Here is a 21373-nt window from a genome sequence, read left to right on the forward strand (position 1 = left end):
GTAATTACTGATTTGCGGTAGGTCTATCCGCAAGAATTTCCAACTAAGTAAACGTAAAGAAGAAGAATGAATTTGCTGTGGTAGCTGGTTGGTTTTTTTCAATTGCTCATCTCGTCCTCACCGAAAGAGAAGTGTTACTTGGTTGCCTTTTGAGTGTCTGCTGGCTGATTTTAAGAATTTGGAGATCAACTTCTTGATCTGCAGGAACTTTGATGAACATTCACACTTGTCTATGTAAGTTGTCCCACTGTGAGGCTCGTGAGATGCTTAAGGTAAGTGGTGCTGAGGGAGGGACCTCAGTATTATTGTAAAATAGAAAGTAAATCCCGCAAGCCTGAAGCATCTCTACCCTCCATCCTGAATTAATATAATTATTTATTGCATCCATCAGTGGCGACAAAGCAGAAGGAGGCAAATGGGGCCAAGAAGCAGCAGCAGCAGCGGAGGAAGCAAAAGTGCCCAATGGGAAACAAATGTTTGGGAAGATACACAATTTGTTTCGTCGCACCCACCCAATGAACTAACTTGAAAGCAAACTGGCTGAAATCAGCTGTGAGCAAGGACACAGTGTGTTGCTTTGTTACAGCATACACCTCACAGTTCTCAAACTACTCTCGAAGGAAACCAGTCCCACTCAGATAGGGTCACTGCTAAGCAGTAAGATGTATAATTAGAGAAATGAAGGTATTATGAGGCACGACTCATGGTCCCCCCCCCCCCACACACACACAACAGAACTCATTTCCTCCTTATATTGCAAGTCCTGTTCTATCCTATTAGGGCTCAAAAGCAGAAACTTCAGCACACTTGTGGCTATGGGATAATGGGAGAGGAGGAAATGCATCCTAATTGCCAAAACGGGTGAGGGTGGGCCAGTGGGTAAAAACCAGAGTCCTTCCGTTTTCAGCCTTCTACAACAGGTTATGCAGGATTCTCAGTCATGCTCGGGAACCTCCTCAGCCTGTTGGCAGCGGCCACCACGTAGAAATGCTTCTGCAAAAGAAAACAAACCACACCGGGATGTTAAGGGTGACAGGGTTGGGTGTCGCGTTGCACAGGAAGGAGACGGAGCTAGAAATGGTTTGAATCTTGCTTCATCGTATCGACACTACTGGATCAGGCCAATGGCCCATCTAGCCCAGCATCCAGTTCTCACAGTGGCCAACGGGATACCTATGGGAAGCCCCAAGCAGGATGCAAGCACAGGAGCCTTCTCCCCACCTGCGATTCTTGGCAACTCTCGTTCAGAAGCGTATTGCCTCTTGACGGGGAGGGCCTCGCATGCATATGCCCTCTTTCGGCTCACGGGGACCTTTTGGACAGCTTCCTACTTATCCAGCCTGCTGGGTATCCTTTTTCTGCCCAGTTGCCAGCATACCCAATGCCTGGAGGTGCCCTGCTGTTAATTGCAACCATTTGGGGCATGTCAAGGTGTTGACAGGCTCAAAGAACAAAGCAGCAGCTGCCTCTGGTCTTTGCCACGCAGACAATGCAGAGCGATACCTGAACCCTCCTGGGGAGGCGGGACATGAAATTCTTAATATCTTCGTGGAGGCCTTTTTGCAGTCACTGTCTTTCTTGTGGTTGCTCCTCCAGCACTGCAACCAAGACAGCTCAGATACCGAGGAATAGCAATGGCCATACAGGAGATGTCAGATTCAAATGGACTGGGAACAGAGGGAGTTCCCTTATACCAGGCATAGGCAAGCTCGGCCCTCCAGATGTTTTGAGATTACAATTCCCACCATCCCTGACCACTGGTCCTGTTAGCTAGGGGTGATGGGAGTTGTAGTCCCAAAACACCTGGAGGGACGAGTTTGCCTATGCCTGCCTTACACCGAGTCAGGTTCTTGGTGTATCTAGCTCAGTGTTGTCTACACTAACCGGCAGCAGATTCCAGGCAGGGTACTCTCCCAGGCCCACCTGGAGATGCTGGGGATTGAATCTAGAACCTCCTGCATGCAAAGCAGATGTTCTACCGGGAAATCTCGTAAGAAAACTCCTGCTGGATCAATCCTCTGTTGTGTCTAGCACCCTGGCCAAGCAATGCGTTTTGGAAGCCCACAAATGGTGGGCTGGAAGGCAACAGCCATCTCCTGCAGCTGATACTCAGAAGCACACTGACTCTGCATAAATGCACCATTGTTGCATCAATTATTATTAATTACAGTGGTACCTTGGGTTACAAACACTTCGGGTTATAGACTCCGCTAACCCGGAAGTAGTACCTTGGGTTAAGAACTTTACCTCAGGATGAGAATAGAAATCGTGCGCCGGCAGCAGAAGGCCCCATTAGCTAAAGTGGTACCTCAGGTTAAGTTCTTGACCCAAGGTACTACTTCCAGGTTAGCGGAGTCTGTAACCCGAGGTACCACTGTAATTAAATTTGTCACCTATTTTGCCATGGCAACTCCAAGCGACTTAAAATACTTTAAGCAAAAAATAAAACATGAAACCTGCATGAAAACATCCCACCCACTCAAAATGGCCATAGATAGATGAAAGCCAAAGGCCTGATTAAAAAGGGACATTTTTCCCTGGTGCCCAAATACATGTAATCATGGTGCCAGGCGAGCCTCAATGATGTATTACAGAATTCGCTTGCTAACAGAACAGTCGTCTGGGGGTACCCCTGGTCCCAAGTTGTTTAGGGTTTTCATTTCTGAGTAACAAGAACTTGAACATAGCCCGGCAAGCTGAGAGAGGCAGCCAGTGGGCATCATGGATGACAACCACAATAACCTTGAATGGAAAAAGAGTCAGAAGTCAATGCGGAGCTTACTTTCCATTTCCTCTGAGCCATGTAACGCCGTAGTAGCAGCTGAGACCTCAAGCGCACCTTGGATTTCTTGGCTTTACCTGGCAGGTCTGTCAGCCATTCATGTTTCAGGCAATTTGCGGCACTCGTTCTGCCACTGTGAAGATACAAGGGAGGGTGGAAGACAATTCGTGAATGGACACACGGGGTAGAATCTGACCTTCTCTGGAAATGAAACAACAGTCATTCAGCATTAGGCTTGAATGTCTTGTTTGATTATTTTGGAACCAAATGAAAGCAAACGGGTTGCATGGATGGTCTACATCAGCAGTGGGGAAGCTCTAGCCTGCGGGCCTCTGAATTTGGCCTGCGAGGTCATTTTGGGCAAATCACATCCACCTGTCAGTCACTGAGATCTGTTATCTATTTTCAAGAAATTATATTAGTTTTACAAATAAAAATAGAAATAAACACACATCAATAAAGTCACACTGTATGTGGAGATTCTCCAAATCTCACGACTTCCCCCCATCCCATCCATGGAGTCTTATTTTAAACATCTACAACTGCATATTAGTCTGTACTCTAGTTTCCATATCCAAACCATATTATCCATAATGTTTTTTACACTACAAGTGTGTCAGAATCCTGCTCTTGTTTCCATCTGCTTACAGTGGTCTCCTAGATTACTTATAAAAAAAATTCCCATTCTTTTATAAAGTTTTTATCCTCTTGGTTTCTGAGTTTTCCTGTCAGCTTTGCCATCTCGGCATAGTCCATCAACTTGGTTTGCCATTCTTCTCTGGTAGGGACTTTGTCATCTTTCCAACTCGGAGCAAATAACATCCGCAAGATCTGTTATCTCCAATCTGAGCATCGACTGCTAAGACTGGAAGATAAGGGATCTCTTATTATCTGTGTTAGCACCACTGGAGACAAGATTATGCTTCTTCTTTGAGACATAGCAGCATAGCTGTCAACTTTCCCCTTTTTTTAAGGGAAATTCCCTTATTCCGAATAGGATTCCTCGCAAGAAAAGGGAAAAGTTGACAGCTATGCATTAGCAGGGAAAGACTCATCTCAGATCTTAATGCTGTAGGTAAGAGACAAGCCTGTGCAGGAATTCTGAATCACCTGAAATCAGGTGGGGGGCCCTGTCCATGCATCAGAAATAACTCATGGAGAGTGCATCAGTCCTGGATTCATCCTTTGGTTTGATAAAGGTTCCCTATCCTAGCGTACATGCAGACCATAGAAGCCCATTCCCCTCCATCGCTCCGGTGTGCAACAGATGGGAAGCAGGTTCATTGGGCACAAGGACAAAGGTGGATTCAGCTGGGTTGAGAATTTCCAAGGGAGTCTGGCAGGCTGGGTGATTGTATCTGTTATGTACTGAGCTCAAGTGAAGGGGTGGCAACAAGATCCTAGGAATACGGTAAATCTCTTTTTTCAAACAAGAGGCACTGTACCTTTTCTCCTTTATCAGGAGCCTGGAAACAAAGTCTTTTGCTTCTTCCGACACTTGCTCAAACGCTTCCGCATCGAAATCCCAGCTGCAATTGACAATGTAATTCATGGTCTCCGTGTCAGTTTCTCCCAAGAAGGGCGACAAGCCGCTCACTCTGAAACAGGAAACCATGGTGTCATATGGAGACACTCCTGCCTCATTGCATGTCAGGTGCCTCTCTTCCTGGGAGAAAGGTTTCCCAAGAGGCTGTGCAACCTGTCTAGTCTGATGCAGTGGAAGAATAGCACAGTGTGCGGGGCCTTCTCGGGGGCTGCTCCAGCTCTGGAACATTCCGCAAGGGGGCAGAAATCCAGCCTAGAGATGGGCAATCTGCAGCACTCCAGTTCTTGCTGGGCTACAAGTCCCATCATCAGCTTCCCTGAATATTGGCCATTGTGGCTGAGGCTGATGAAGTTGGACTGCAACAACATCTGGAGGACCAATAAATTTAATAAATAATAATGAGATAAATAAAAAGTGCTGCTTTGGTGCTCCAACTAGTGCTGCTTTGGTGCTACGGTCTGTGTGTAAATATAGCTGTGTCACAAGGGGTTTTCCCTCTTTTGCTATGTGACACCCACCCCTCTCCCTTTTCCACATCCATCATCCCCACGCTGGAGGATAACACAATGATCAGCTCTCTTGTGGGTCCACAGAGTCTCCCGACAGAAGTCTTCTGCATCCTGACCTTACAAAATGCCACTCAGTGGCCCTTTCTACGGAGCTAATATTCTCCAGAGGGTTTACTCACAGCATGTATGCTATGACGCCCACGCTCCACATGTCTGTCGGGAACGACACAAAGTCATAGTTCACCACTTCGGGAGCCAAAAACTCCGGCGTGCCAAAATTAACTTTCAGCTTCTCGCGGGGCTTGTACCTTGATGAACAATGAGGAAAAAGAAAGAGAGAGGTGCAAATTTGTCAGCGATAAAGCGATGTTCCAGTAGGCAGGCGCATGGACCATGCAGGGATGACGAACCTGCCAGTAGTCATTGGACTACAGCTCCCATCATCCTTGACCATTGGCTGCATTGACTGGGGCTGATGGGAGCTGGAAGTTCCCAGCTGTACTATACATACAGCTAAACACTCTATCATGCCATTGAAAACACACAGGCTTTGCCTTTCCATTGCAAGGAGAGGAATTCAGCATCATGCTACAGTATTATGATATCGGCTCAAGCATTTCAGCTTGCTGAATGGAACAATCCCCTCCACCCCACCGCCGTGCACTGTTCAAGGCGTTTTTCCAACACCCCCTCAAGAGCCAAGGGGTGTGGGGTCAGGGGAAGAAGAAAGGGGAAAACCTGTTGCATTAGCAGGTCTTATTGTCCCAAACATGGATATAAAGTATTAGATGAAAGAAAACATTAGCAGCCAAAAGAAGTGGGGTGTGGGGTGGGGAGGCTTACCTCCTTGCTAATCCAAAATCAATTATTTTAATCTGGTTTCCTGTGCGATTCACACACAGTATGTTCTCAGGCTGCAGAGGAAGAAGAAGGCATGCGTAGATTAATCTGAGAAGTCGTCATCTGCAATCTTTGTATGTGATTATAATGAATTCGTTTGCAAAGCTCATCTGTGTAAAATTATGTTTCAGCATGGCAAGGGGAAAGCCCCAAATTCAAATGCTATTTGCTCAGGCGCTAAAACATGATGAATTTTGCCCACTGGGTTTTAGCCTTGGGTGCCTGACTTTGATATTTCAAGTGAAGTGTTGTGGTTAGCATGTTGGACTAGGGCCAAACAGACCCGGGTTGAAATGCTCACTTATCCATGAAGCTTACCAGCTGACTTTGGCAACACAGATATCAACAACACATAACCATAAATTATGATAAAGCTGTGTTATTTTTTTAAACAAACAAAAAACCTGTTGTTTTTAAGTAAGTAAAGTATAAAAGATCAGGAAAAAATGGTGCCACTATTCTCACTGGATTGTGAATGGGAGGTGTTACTGAATTTTAACGATACAATAAATATTGATTGTTCATAGCTATAAGTCAATGCAATAAATAAAAATGCACAAACAAAGCAGAAGTCTCCTATAATCTCTGGTTAAAACTGAATCAAATTTAAAATCAACCCTGAAACTTCTTGGGGTTGCTCTTAACTTCCGCTTGCTCAAATTTACAAGTCGCTTCTGCAAACTACGGGGATTTGGTTCGGAATTCTCGCTCAGATTTTCTTTACTGCAATTACATAAGCTGCAATTATTCTGGCTATAGATTGGCAGGGAGCAGAAATTTCCATCACCTTCAGATCCAGATGAAGGATGTACTGTTGGTGCAGGTAATAGATGCCCTCACATATTTGTTTGGTGAAAAGGATAGCGTCTAGTTCAGTGAGGTTGTAGTTTTCATCTGTGATCCGGTCAAACAGTTCACCGCCATCAACACTAATAGGGAGAAAGGACAGAACATGGAAGGGAGATGGGTATCCTCTTTTCAGCTCAAGTGATTTACATACATTAGGCCCCAACTTCAGCAGGCATCAGTCGTAGGCTAGTAAGTGTTGGAAGGACATCAAAAGCCAACTATCCCAACTGAGCCATCCAGCCTAAGTCCACCATTTTCCAAAGCAGCCTATTCCACTGTCAGAAAGCTTGCGCCACCAAGAAGTTCTTTAGTGAAAATCCCTTGTCTTGCAATTTGAACCTGATGGATCAGGCAGTGGTGGTACCTGCTGGAACGACTGGAACAGAAGGCAGGGCAGCTAGGACGTGAAGCCTGAGTCAATGACAGGCAGAGACACTGATAGCCCCATCCACAATATGCATTTAAAACAGTACCATACCACTTAAACAGTGATGGCTTCCCCCCACCCCACCCCAAGAATCCCAGGAACTGTAAAGGGTGCTGAGAGGTGCCAGCAGAACTCAGAAAGCTACAGTCCCCAGAGCCCCTTGGGAAGAGGGATTGGTGAAAAATCCACCCCACCCTGGGAATTGTAGCTCTGTGAGAGGGGAACAGGAGTGGAACTCAGTAGAACTCATCCTGTAGTAAGTGTGCACAGGATCACGGGTTTAGCTGATTTATCAATAGACCAGCAAGGTTCAATTTCAATTGGTAAAGTTGGGAATAAAGGGCAACCCAGGCTGTTTTATATATTATATATTATTTTGTTTGCTCAAGCCTTTGCCAGCCTTGTGCCCTTAACTACAACTGCCATCAGCCCCTGCCAGTCTGGCCAGTGATCGAGGATGATGGGAGCTGTAGTCCAAAACATCTGGAAGGCGGGTAGGGCAGGTTTATGCAGTGTTATAACGGACAAGTTCTGTAGCGTTTCTCCTGCAGCTGCTCACACAAGACACTCAAAAGATATATTATGACTCACTATTCCATGATTAAGGTGAGGTTGTTCTTGCACTCAAAAGCATCATAGAGCTGGATCAAATTTACATGGCTTAGCTGGTTCATGATGTTGATCTCATTTTTCACCTCCTCCTGAAATATTAGAGATTAAGAGTATTGTGAGCATTAGCAGCAGTCTGCAGACGTAGTTCAGCAGGATGGGGTGGTTTAGAAGGCACACAGCAGGAGAGGCCTGAGGCAAAACAGAAAGCTGCTGCCCCCCACACACACCTGTTGCATGCCACACCCACCCACCCCCCACCCCCCGCTGAAGCTTCCCTTAGCTGGATAACTTGACAGTGCCCACAAAGGCACAGCGACAGCGGCGGGTTCCAGTGAGATTTCTATGAACCAAAATTGACTTATTTGTCCATTGCTAGGGCTCTGCGCTATGGGTGATCCTGCACTGCTAAGGTGGCTTTCTGTAAGAAACCAGGCTGAGGAGTACAACTCTGATGAGGAATGGTGGGAGCCTACCCCTACCCCTGCTCATGGCCAGGATCCAGAAACTCTACAGGAGCAGTGGAGTAGTGTTGATTTGGAACAATGGTTTGCTGAGGGGCACAGTTCGGAAGACAGTAGTCGGACAGAACTGGGAGGTGAACAGCAAGAGGAAGGACGGGAAGAGAGTAAGCTAGCCAACTGTCTCTCACTGGGAGATGTGCAGCCTCTCAGTCCCAAGGCTGGGAGATTAGATAAGGTGGGTGCGCAAAAGGCTCAATGCTTGAGAGATCAGGTGGCTAGGAGACGAGAGGATGGAAGTGACTAGAGGGAAGTGGGCGGAACCTTAATTGGGAGCACCTGCACACTGGCGGAGGAAGAGGGGGCGGGGGAGGGCACTGCCCCTGGCACCACAATCCCGATGGGGTGCCATTGCGGCTCCCCCCCCCGCACTGGGCACCACGCCCCCAGGACACGCACCAGCCACGCCCCCGCCTGCTCTCCGTCCCTGGTGCCGGAGCATGAAGCTCCACCACTGCACCTGCACTCTGAGAATGGTAACTTGTTCTTTTGCTGCATTCATTAAACATTTCTGTAACTGGTAAGAGACTGCTTTCTTTTTGTACTGCTTATCTATGGCCAATGGGGGAGGAAGCCGAGCCCCCGAAGCCTGACGCTTTCCCATAAACAATAGCCTGCTTGGGAGAAAGCTGTATCCCAAAATACAAGCAGCCTGGAAGTGCGATTTGCTGATTTCAATGGAGTCTAGCTTCCAGTTAAAAGGTCCTTGGGTCGCAAGCCCTTGTCACTGCCCACCACAAACCAAGTGCATACCCTAAAAGGAAACAATATTCACTGTTGTGCATTTGCAGGGCTAGATCTGCTATTTGTGGTCAAATCTGTGAACCTGTGTGCTGTGTACCTGCGTACCGTTCCTGATCTCTTCTCACAAACCCCAATTAGTCCCAGGATCTAACCCCACTGGGCTTTAGATTGTGGGAAGAACTATCCAGTCCTTCTAACAACAAACTCGACTGGCAAGTGCTGCCAAGTTTGTAACCAAAACAGATTCAGCTGAGAGAGGAGGTTGGTATCACCAAGCTTGGGGAAACCCCAAGGTTTGCAAAAATGCGCAGAAGAGCCCTAGAAGAGCGTAATCAGGACTGAGGATGCTGCTCCGTAGCCATGGGGTTTAGAGAGACAACTGGAAAGGGGGAGAGTGGAGTGTCTTTCTTGGAGGCAATGGCTAGACGTGGCTTGAAAGAAAAGGTCCCCACTCTTTGCCTTGCTTTTTTATTTTTAACAAGGATATAATTACCCTTTCTTTTGCTACTTTCACTTTGATGATCTTGGCTGCCAGGCAGAGCCCCGTTGACTTTTCGGTGCACTTGTGAACTTGACCAAAACGCCCCCTGTTGATGGATGGAGAAGACAAAGCAGTGAAGCCCGGAGGGGAAGCGGCTTAGAGGCCCACTCACCGCAGACGCCTCCGGAGACCAACTATTCTTATCGTCAATTAAAAATAACTTGGTACAAAGGGAACGGCATCGTGGAGGTCGGGAGGTCTAAGGGCTGTTCTTTCTCCCAGCTTAGGGAGGGATTAGGCTTGATCTTTCCAGCCAGTTGTCCAGTGCTTACGTTAAAATATTACACCCCATTTGTATTCCTCATTTTCACCGTGGAATGACAACCTGACGGTGGTCTGCGTTGGGTTCCGTAACTGGACACGCCTGGTCTCTGTCCTTTAGCAACGCATTGCTGAAGATTCCTTCACGCGGGTATTTCTGTGCTAAATCTGTTTGTTTCTAAATGATGCCAGAGTCAATAGCTACGGGCGGGTGCTCTCAATTTCTACATTACAACCTCAGTCCAGATGTTGGGAAATGTCAAAATAACATTGTAGGGCTTTCTCCAATTAAGTCCTACCCAGGATAGACCCATTGACATGAAAGGACCTGAGTAAGGCCCCATCTGCACTACGTGTTTAAAACAGTACCATAGCACTTTAAACAGGCATGGCTCCACCCCAAAGAATCCCGGGGAACTCTGGTTCGTTAAGGGTTATGAGAGTTGTTAGGAGACCCATATGGCTACAGTTTCCAGAGTCTCCTAGGAAAAGAGACTAGTTGTTAAACCACTGTGGGAATTAAAGGGGCATTATTCAGAACTGCGGTTTGCACAACACACTAAGGAAGACCATCTTAGCTGCCTCTTAGTGCAGACCCAGGTCATCAAGCCCAAACTTCCACAGCCATTACCTAACATGAACCAACATTGGCAAGACTGATAGCAACAGCAGCATCAATGGTCCATGCTTAAGATAATATGTTATTTACATTTGACTTCCTTTAGTAACGTTTTCTTTTGAAACGTTAAGATAATTGGTTTTGGGTTTGTTGTTAACTCTGCTATGTTAAATGTATTCTGTACTTTACCTCCTTGGCAATGTTTTGTTTTGAAATCTTTCAGGTAATATTTCAGGTTCCCGTTAATCAAGTTGCTTTGAATGTACGCTAGTTTATACCTGACTTTCTTCTGTAAGGTTTTATTCTGGATTGTTTCGTTTGATGCTTTATTCCAAACCGCTTTTAGAATTATATATATATATATATATATATATATATATATATATATATATATATATATATATATATATATAGTGGTATAGAAATGAAATGAATAATAACGATAATGATAAAGATAACAGCATGATAAAAATAGAAACAGTAACAATTAATTTCCCATGTATTCAAAATTCAATTAAAACGATGTAGTTGAATTAATTCAACAAAACTGATGGACTTGATCTGGTGATACTAGCTTTTCAAAGTCTGATAGTCATTTACATCTCCAGTGCCCCGCTGCCACCCCCTTGCTTAGGAGCCAACTCTGAGGTGTCTTCAGCCCCACAATAAAATATTTGAGGGGACAGGCTCCCCCTAAGTTGATGGGCATTGCCATTCAAATGGTGTGCATGCACCCAGGGCCGGCGCGTCCATTAAGGCGAACTAGGCAATTGCCTAGGGCGCCAAAATGGAGGGGGCGCTGGCCAGGCTTGGGCGGGGGGGCAGGGCGGGCTAGCAGCAGCTTCTCCGCTGTAGCGGAGAGGTGCTGCTTGCCCCCTACACTACCCCCCCCCGGCTCCCGCTAAAGCAGGCTTTGGCGGGGGGTGGGCTGCGGGACGGGCAAGCAGCAGCTTCTCCAATACAGTGGAGAAACTGCTACTTGCCTCTCCACCACCCCCACCTCCCGCTAAAGCAGGCTTTGGCAGGGGGCGGTGGGGGGCGCCAGAAGGTGGTCTCGTCTAGGGCGCAGGAAACCCTAGCACCGGTCCTGCATGCACCACATCATGTGATCGCTTATGCTTTTATTAAAGTTGGCACCCCTGCTTGCTTAGGTAACCCCACCAACCCCCAGCGGCCACTACTGCCCACTTTGGGCAACACTGATCTTCCCCTCCCCTTCTGGCTTGGCAACTGTATCCAGTCTCTCACCCCTGGGTTTAGATGCTATCATACCTGGTATGGTTTTTAAATATAAAAAAATAATGAGGGTGTTCTAGCAGGACTCACCCTCCCAAGACTTCATGATGGCACACAGAGTAACACGCCATGAGCTCAGTTTGCTTGATGCTCACAATCCGATGTTCAAAAGGAGCAGGAGGCGGAGGGCTATCGTCTGAAGCAGAAACAAACAGTGCTTATTACACTAGTTTTTCTTGCGTGCACATGTAGTCAAAATCCAAATAAAACTATTTAGTTTTTAAAAATCAACAAAATTTATTAAATCAACAGAATTTATTAACTTGATCCGATCATAACTGGTTACGGTAAGTACGCTCAACTAATTATTCCATGCAGCCTATAGGTCTTCGAGTGCTTCCGAAATCTACCCAACCAGTTTGACATGAGAGGCTGTTAAGACACAAGGCGAAAATGTCAAAAGGGTGCCTGTACGCTATAGGCAATTACGCCTATATTGTGCGATGTCCCAAAAATGTATGTACTGGGGTTAAAGTGTGCGTACAAAATGCATATATTAGTATGCAAAAATTAGGAACCTCTTTGCAAAAATTGTGCATGTTAGGCAAAGTGGCATACAAAATTAACACTAAGATGCCGGTGAATTTTCATCAGGACTTTTTTTTTTTTAATGCAAAGTGAAGTGGAAATGAAAGGAATGGAATTTAAGACTGGAAAAATGAGAAACTGAGGGGAGCCAGAATTGACCGATTCATCTCAATGACCTATTTGCAAATTAAGCCCCTACTGTCCGTCACCCCACCTCTGGTCTGAAAGCCCTCCCTTGCTGGACCTAAACAGGTCTTGGTCTGGTCAGTGGCTTGATAGAAAACTGCTAATGAAGCTCTTCAAGGGAAAGGGTCAAAGCTCACTGGAGGAGCATCTGCTTGGCATGAAGAAGGTCCCAGATTCAACCCCTGGCATCTCCAGGTAGGACCACAAGAACCCCCTTCCTGAAATCCTGGAGAGCCGCTGCCAGTCAGTGTGGGCAATACTGCACTCAGTGGACATAGTGCCCAACCCCTTCCTCAATGCCACTGAATCAGTTTCAAAATATTTTAGATCTGTAGTGTCCATGTGACCCAGGCGTGTCTGGGTAGCACATGTCTCACTTCTTACCAATGATGACCTCCTCCACTTTACTGGCTCCTAAAGATGCAGCATCTTCTGTTGGTTTTGTGGCAGCCTGACTGGGTCTTCTTCTCTCTTCCCTTTCTGCAGGTGAGCTACCTGATTCCACAGTCTCCAATCTGCCGTCTTTCACAGAGTCTTTCGTTATCCTTGTCGTTTCCTTGGGAGTTTTCACTTTGCCTCCTGGATCTTTCCCAGAGTCCCTTGCCACTGAATTTGGGCATGGAGCCATTTTGCATTTGACCTCTGCTCTCTCTTCGGTCTTCTTAAGCGGTGATGGAGGAGGAGGAGGAGGACCCATCAGTTTGGGCACCTGCTCAGATTGCTTATCCAAAGACTTTGCCCCTCTTGGTTCTTGGGCTGGATCAGCCCTGCTGTTCTTCGAGGGCTGCTTAGCTTTACAAGAGTCTGGCAAGCATTTTGTTCCTTCACCTTTTGAAAGCGGTGGGCAAATTGCTGGTGCTCCATTGCTGTTGCCTCCTTGGCTTCCAGCACCAGCTTCCTTCCCGTTCAACGCTTTGTCTTGAGAATCGCTCATTTCCATGTTGATCGAAAGCCTGCAGGGCAAACATTTTTCAGTTTCAGATGTTTCCTTGTGAACTTTTAGCTCCGTGGTTCCCAAACTTATTTGGGTCACTTCCCCCTTGGTTCCACAAACTCATCCTCAGTGCTCCCTATCCTGCCCCATTAAAAGCATTGTTCACAACTGCATTCTGCACAACCCACTAAAGAAGATAATACGACAATAAAATTCAAAGCAGTAACAATTAATTGCACATTTAGTCAAAATCCAATTAAAACTATTTAGTTTAATTAAATCAACCAAATGGATGAATTTGATGCCAGCTTTTCAAAGTCTGACGGTCATTTGCGCCTCCCTGTCGCCCCCTTGCCTCTTAGCGCCCCACCAAATAATCCCACTGCCCCCTTTGGGAGCCACTGTTTTAGCTGGCCCTAATGAAGGCATTGCCTTTGTGGATTTTATTCTTCCTACTGGAAATATGATTCAGAGCAGCTGTGCCAGCTGAGGCTGGTGGGATTTGTAGTTCCAAACACCTAGAGGTTGCGGAAGGCTGACCTACCCTAATTAAGTCTGCAGAATACTTCCTTCACTTAAGACTATTGCAAGGTGAAAACTTCAGCTTTTGCAGCATAACCAAGCTGATTGTAATTCAAGGTATTGCCTGATCCAAGGTTTCAACATGGTAGGAACACAAAGTAACCTGTTTGGTGCAATGCCTGTATTTCTAATACTGCCATCTGCTCGACACAACCTACGCAAACTTGTGGTCTCTTGTCTCTCCCCGCCCCCCTGCAACAGTCCAGAGCCTGCCACCCAGAGGCAATTGCTTCCCCTTGCCTCATGCGCAGGCTGTCCCTGGTTGCTGAATAGATTCACTTGTCAATAACATTGTTCCAAAAGCCTGCAGTGGAGGGTGTTTGTTTGTTTGTTTGTTTGTTTTAAGTATATAACCCTGGATCTAAAGAGCATCTTGTAGCATGAGCAATGCTCCTCCCTGGCCACATTTTGTATACAGCTTTTGTACTCTAGTTCAAGAGTGGCCAACATGGTGCCCTCCAGTCCAGATAAGAACATAAGAAGAACTTGCTGGATTAGGCCAATGACCCACCCAGCTCAGCATCTTATTCTCATGGCGGCCAACCGATTGCCCACAATGGGAAACCCACAAGCAAGACCCAAGCATGAGAGCACTCTCTCTCCTGTGTTTTCCAGCAACTGGTATTCAGAAGCATTTTACGAGAAAATAAGAGGCTATGCGAAAGGTGGGGAACCCGGTGTCCAGCCCTTCTGGACTTTCCCCAGGCCCCTTCCCCAAGTAATACCCCTCAGCTACCCCGCTCTGATCCCTCCCTTGAGAACCTTCGCCTGCTTAGAATGTGTCCTTCAACTACAATCACGCCCCTTGCTTGCCTGGGAGGAGAGACAGCCCTGTCTCTCAAAGACTCTGGCTTTTGCATGGTTGGAATGTAGCCTACCCTACAAAATTATGAGTCACCTCTGTTGCTCCACCCACTTTTATCCCTGACCACCACCACTAGCATGCAGTCCCTGGAAGCATTGTTTGCAAGGGAAATGCTGCCCTTTGGGCGAAAAAGCTTTGCCCACCTCTAGGCTATGCCATTACCTTGTCCGTATAACTTCACCACCAGGCTTAGAGGCCAATGACACAGTTTTCACTCCAAGCTGGGAAACGTCGTTTTCATTTCCCTTTGCTTTTGGATTGACATGTTTCTTAAGAGGATCTTCCAGGCCAGAGGCTTTGTCTGTCTTCTGGCATCCAGCTGGATTGCCGCTGCTTACGCAGGAGAGGCCATTGTTCTGGACCACGGCGCCGACACCGGCAGCGTCCTTTTGCTTTGGGCAACCTTTGGGGTCACCTGCCTGTCCCTGAGCTTCTTTGGTTTCCAACTGGGCCGCCTGCTGTTCCATAGGTGGACTGAAGTCAACTTTGGAAAGGACCGGACCAGCCATGTTCACCTTTTCACATGCTCCATCACCGCCATCCAACTTTTTCTCTCTTCTGTTTCCTAAGGAGAGAAATGATACCAACAGAGAAAACAATGGACAAACCATTAGTGTGGAAGGCAGTATATATGGGATGGAGGACCCACTTTGCAAAAGAAAAAAGATGGGAGAGCACGGGCTAAGGCTCCATCTGCACTGCACATTTAAAGCAGCACCACACCGTTTATAACAGTTATTACTTCTCCCATAGAATCTTAAAAATGATGTTCCCTGGGTCAGCTGCATGGAATGTGTATGTTGGTCCCAAATAAGACTAAGGCCAGTGTGGTATAGTGGTTAAGAGCGGTAGACTCGTAATCTGGGGAACCGGGTTTGTGTCTCCACTCCTCCACATGCAGCTGCTGGGTGACCTTGGGCTAGTCACACTTCTCTGAAGTCTCTCAGCCCCACTCACCTCACAGAGTGTTTGTTGTGGGGGAGGAAGGGAAAGGAGAATGTTAGCCGCTTTGAGACTCCTTCGGGTAGTGAAAAGCGGGGGAACAAATCCAAACTCTTCTCTTCTTCTTCACTGTAAAAACTTTGGGGATCCCTTTAATAAGGATGTATATTCTCTGGGGGGAAGTATTAGAATTTTAGAGTTGGAAGGGACCCTGCAATGCAGGAATCGAACCTGCAGCCTGGAAACTGTAGTTTGTTAAGGGTGCCGAGGGTTGTTTGGAGGCCCCCTATTTCCCCCTCAGAGCTACAATTGCCAGAGTTCCCTGGGAAGAGGGATCAACTGTTAAACCACCCTGAAAATTGTGGCTCTGGGAGGAAAGTAAGAGTCGCTGAACACTATTACCGTATATTCCGGCGTATAAGACGACTGGGCATGTAAGACGACCCCCAACTTTTCCAGTTAAAATATAGAGTTTGAGATATACTCGACCACAGATTCTCCACCCGGCGTATAAGACGACCCCAAACTTTTGAGAAGATTTTCCTGGATTAAAAAGTAGTCTTATACGCCAGAATATACAGTATTTTTTTTAAGAAAAACAGAAACAAATGCAGTTCCCAGGATTCTTTTGGAGCAGCTATTGTAAAGTGGTATCAGGAGTAGACTCTGGTCTTTCAAATTTCAGCAGTGCCCTGTGTGAGGCCAAAATTGGGTGTCACCACCATATCTTGCCTTCCATTCTGTGTGTGCAGTACATTATTTGTTGTTGTTGTTGTTGTTGCTATTATTATTATTTGTATACCACCCTATACCCACAGATCTCAGGGCAGTTCACAAGATAAAATCACAATAAAAACAAAAACAACCCAATAACTTCCCACCCACCCACACATTAAAAGGGCATTGGATGTTGATCAACCAAAGGCCTGGTTAAAGAGAAATGTGTTTTTGCCTGGCACCTAAAGGTGTATAACGAATACTTGAAATCAAGAAATAAAATCAACATTTAGCTCATTTGTTGCATTTCTTATCTTATTAAGACCCACAACTCGAGTGAAGGTCCTGATATTGGCCAAAGTGCCAGGAAATTTCTCAGCAATGGACCCTGTGCCCGCTCTGCAAATCTGTTCACTGTGATGCATTTGTAGATACCTTTCAAGGAGTACTTGCCTTCTGCCTGGATTCCTTTGCTGCTAGGTGCATGCTTCCCTTTTGCACCTTTTTCTTCTGGTTTATCTTTAGTCTAAAAGGGGGGACAGGGAAAGTCCGGTCAATGTAAGAAGAGCCTGCTGGATCAGGGCCAATGGCCCATCTAGTCCAATATTCTGTTCTCACAGGGGCCAACCAGCTGCCTCAATGGGAAGCCTGCAAGCAAGCAATGAGGGCAAGAGCAGGACTAGCAGCTCTTGACAAGTCTTAGCCTTCATGAGTTTGTCTTATCCCTCCCTCCCGCAAGCCATGCAAGTCGGTGGCCGCCCCAAAATCTTGTAGTCAGGGATGAGCAAAGGAACAGTAGAAGAACTCTGCCTACAAGAAGCCCACAAACAACACCTGAGGGCATCTGCACTCTCCCCATTTGTGATTCCCAGCCACTGGATATTCAGAGGGATCCTTCATCCAATAATGGAGGGGGAACATAGCCATTGCGGCTAATTGCCACCCACTTGCCATGGTTAACTTGCAAAGGTTATAATGAACTTTAAAAAGTGTTGAAAACACATTTACTAAGAAACCAGAGGCCTTTCTGCTGGGCATGACCAATCATGAAATTCCCAACAAAGATAGAATATTTTTTATGTATGTCACAACAGCTGCTAGGATTCTAATTGCTAAAAGATGAAAAACTGAAGAGCTACCAACAGTCGAAGAATGGCAAATGAAGTTCATTGAGTATATGGAACTCGTAGAACTGACCGCGAAACTCCGAGACCAGAGGGAGGAGAAGGTGCAAGAAGATTGGAAGAAATTTAAAGAATATTTGAAACGACGTGAAAAGTTAGATATTTGAAATTGAAATCAGAGGACATTTTAGGCAATAGTAATAAAATGTTAGGAGAAAGTAGGATGTAAGAAGTTAGAATGGTGTTATGTTTATTTTGTTAGGAATAAGTTTATGGACATATGATGATAGAAAAGGATTGAGAATATTGGAGGAAGAGGAATCTAAAAATGTTATAAAGTTACTAGAGTATATTTGAAATGAACGCAGAAGAGAGGACGTGAGGAAGTCCCAAAATAAGATTATAAATAAGATAAGTATAGGTAAAAATGTCTTTTTTCCTTTTGTTAGGTTTTGTTTTTGTATTTCGGTTTTGTAGTGTATTGTAGTAGTGTTTTGTTTTGTGTTTTGTATTGTATGTTTACTCTTTTTTGTATTTTTCAAAAAATTAATAAATTCCTATTAAAAAATAAATAAATAACCTTTCCCCTCATTTACTTCCCTCAGTGTCATTTTCAGATTCGGGCTGGGAAGCGTTTGGTCAAAATGCCCTCGGTGCCCTTGCCACAGAAATCAAAGCTCCTTCCCTTGCCCTCTCCTCTGGACCCAATCCATATCACTGCACAGAAGGTAAGAGTTCCTTGGCCTCCTTGCTCCACCACTTTGGCGTGTGCAATGAATGTTTTTGCAAGGCTGTTTGTTCTGCCTGCATTCGGAGTTGCATCTTTCGGTGTGGCAGCACCAGTGCTTTGAAACTCCCTGCATGTTTAACGTTAGGCCGGAGGCGTACCTAGGGTCGCCCTTGTCAAGGAGTTGTGTCGGCAACACACAAACACACACATACACAAAAATCACTTTACTACACAATAGACACATTACAAACTACTACATTTTACATGGCCCAAGTACTCAAAGCATCCAGAGTGAGGCGAGGAGGAAGGGCGGAGGGGAAATGCACACCTTCGTGCCGTAGTGCCATGAGGACTAGAAGTTTCTCTTGCCGTTTGATCTCGCCACGACAGCTGCAGCACACATTGCCACACGCATATATGTCATGCACTCTATAGTCTCCAACAGTCTACCTTCATACCGCCTTGCCATTTCTCCTACTATTCAGTTCCCAGCTGTTGTCTAAACTCATGACCTTACATAGATAACTGGAGAAATATTTCTGGGGTGATTTTTGTGTGTGCACATGCACACCAGGCCTGCACCCCCTTGCTAATGCTGTTACACTTGATAATACTGACACCGTCTCCTGCTACAAATGAATCTCAACAGGTCTATCCAGACAAAAGAACTTAAGGAGAGATTGGCTGGATCAGAGGGGGAAACCATCTGGTCCAGCCCTCTTGGTGATGACTACTGAAATTTAGACAACACATAACAAAGGTAAAACAGATAAAATTACCGGTAACTGAAAACATAAACAAATACAATGAAACAGTGGTGCTATGTGTCAAGACAGCTCTTTTAGCAATTCATAAACAAGAGACAAAAAAAGAGTGTAAAGGCTTATAAAATATGTCTGCCTTAAAACTAAGAATAAATTTCTCTTTCAGGAAGGATAAGAGGAAAGGATGGGAGGAATACCATGACAGAGAGAATGCTAAACTTAGCATTGAATCCTACAGTTCCAGGGCACAAACAATTTTATTCAAAAACTATCAACATTACATCCAGTTTCTCTCAGTGGTCAGCCAGCTGCCCATGGGAAATATTAATCCAGCAAATATTGAAAATATGTTCCTTAGTTATGTATACTTGGTTTTCTATTTTAATATTTTCATATATATTTTTTACCACTTCAAGGTCCTGACTCATCTGTTGAAGACCAGTTTTCTGGAATATAAAATCATACACCGTGGGAGGGATCTAAAGCAGGATGGGGACCTGTAGTCCTTATATTGTTGGACCACAGCTCCCAACATCACTGGCCATTGACCATGCTAGCTGGGACTGATAGAAGTTAGAGGCCAACACCACCTGGAGGGCCATGGGTTCCCCATCCCTCTAAATAAATGTGATATGATTTCTACTAGTGTGGGAGGTCTTGAACAAGCACTGTGGGGAGAGGGGGACTCACCTCTTCTACGGTTTCAACCAGGCTCCCTTTCTGCCAAGGGACAACACCCTTCAGGATAAAATCCACAACCTTTGAGTTTTTGAAAGTCTCTCCCAAACATTTCACAACCTTGTCCACCGAGTCCACCACTTTCTCTATCTTCTCCAGCCTCTCCCTGTATTTTGAAGCATCTTGATGGGTCACTTTCATAAGCTTCAGGATCTCGGTGCATGTGCTTTGGGTGTCCATTTGGTGAACCCCATCTTCAAATTTCAGGCCCCTTTTTACTCCACCAATCTGGTCGGCAGGCGTCCGTGAGACAGTGAGCCTGTGAAGGCCTTTCCCCAAATCATCGATCCCTTGGTTAACCTTCTGAAGCTTTCCCGTCATGTCTTCTTGAAAATTCAGCAGTTTGTCTACCTTCTCGTTGAGAAGGTTCAGTTTTTTGTCCATTGTGCTTAAACTGTTTCCTTTCGTAACCCGTGACTTATTTACAAACTCTTCATCGGTCTCCTGGTTGCTTTCAGACATCGTGGCAAAAAAAAAAAAAAAAACCACACAAAATGATTAGGCAGGTGTCCCCATTACTTGTTGAATTTAGAGGACAGCTCTATGAAATTCCATCTTGAGTCGGAAAGGAAGGAAAATTCTAGAACACTTTGTGAGGGCGTCACTAATTAGCTGCTATGTAAGATATTCCTCCTGCAGGATTATAATGATGATCTTAACTTGGCGGTGGGCTTGAGGGGTCTCTCCCCCTCCTCTTGGCCTTCTGACGTCACAGAATCGTTTAAAATTCTTTCCTTGAGAGGCTGTTGATAACCAAGCATGTTGAGAATTGGCAATTGTCATGTAGCAGACATCCCCACCCAGAGAAGGGGGGGGCAAGAACGTTGTGCCGTTTCCCCCCTACTCCTTGGGGAAGGCCAGCGGTGTGCATTGAAACCACATAAAATGCTTTGCTTCGTCCCAAAAGGAAAGGATGGAATTGAGCTGGGTACAACACGGTATGGCCTAAAAGAAGCCGGCATTGTGAAAACAGAAACGCGCACACAATGATCAAAACACATGCATGCCTTCCGCGCCCAAGCTTGGCCGGCAGTTGGAATTTAAAAATAGACCGTCATGACAGCGATATGGAGTACATATCTACTGCCAGCATGCCTTTGTCAACTGAAACAACTCAAACTGAATTCTTCATTCGGTGCCAAGAGAGCCCCCAGTGTAAAAGAAAAAGGGGGGATTTCTGCAGAATGGCATGTCAACATTGTTTCCACAATTAACGGTAAAATATTTAGCCCTCAAAAATGATTCCCCCCCAAAAAAATAACTGAGGCTCTAACGCTGGAAATGTTTGCAGCACCTGAGTCGCGCTGAAATCATTGGGCCAGGCTAATTCTTACAAGCTTTTGATTATGCGTTTGTTTCAGTAGTTCCATCTGTGTAGAGAGGTGTGTGTGTGTGTGTGTGTGTCAGAGAGAGAGAGAGAGAGAGTCAGTATCTTCTTTCCATTAGCAGTAACTGGAGTATTTCCTGGAGGGGCAGGGACAACTCCCAGCCACCACACCAACCATGGGAATGGCTCCCTAAGCAGTCCCTTTTGATACCTGGGTCTCCCACAACCTTCCTCTCAGTGTGTGCTCTCTGGCACATGCTCACCTGCCAACTTAGATCTCCGTGACATTTTCATTTGACGTCAGTCGCACGTACAAAAATAATTTATCGGTT

At 45.8% G+C, this 21373-nt stretch overlaps 1 protein-coding gene across 1 annotated transcript; it reads right to left on the reverse strand.

Moving 5' to 3' along the window:
- Window positions 1–733: 733 nt before the first annotated feature.
- MYLK3 (myosin light chain kinase 3) lies at window positions 734–20190 on the reverse strand. The gene is made up of 13 exons (XM_033156721.1): window positions 19667–20190; window positions 16794–16884; window positions 14862–15264; window positions 12703–13271; window positions 11635–11740; window positions 9381–9474; window positions 7605–7714; window positions 6525–6666; window positions 5681–5751; window positions 5017–5145; window positions 4228–4380; window positions 2783–2915; window positions 734–993 (listed from the first exon to the last, which is right to left on the reverse strand). The coding sequence occupies exons 1-13, from the start codon at window positions 20174–20176 to the stop codon at window positions 922–924; spliced, it is 2583 nt and encodes an 860-aa protein (XP_033012612.1). The 5' UTR covers window positions 20177–20190; the 3' UTR covers window positions 734–921.
- Window positions 20191–21373: the final 1183 nt, after the last annotated feature.

Source organism: Lacerta agilis, chromosome 8 (genome assembly GCF_009819535.1).
Source record: "Lacerta agilis isolate rLacAgi1 chromosome 8, rLacAgi1.pri, whole genome shotgun sequence".
Taxonomy (NCBI): Eukaryota; Metazoa; Chordata; class Lepidosauria; order Squamata; family Lacertidae; genus Lacerta; species Lacerta agilis.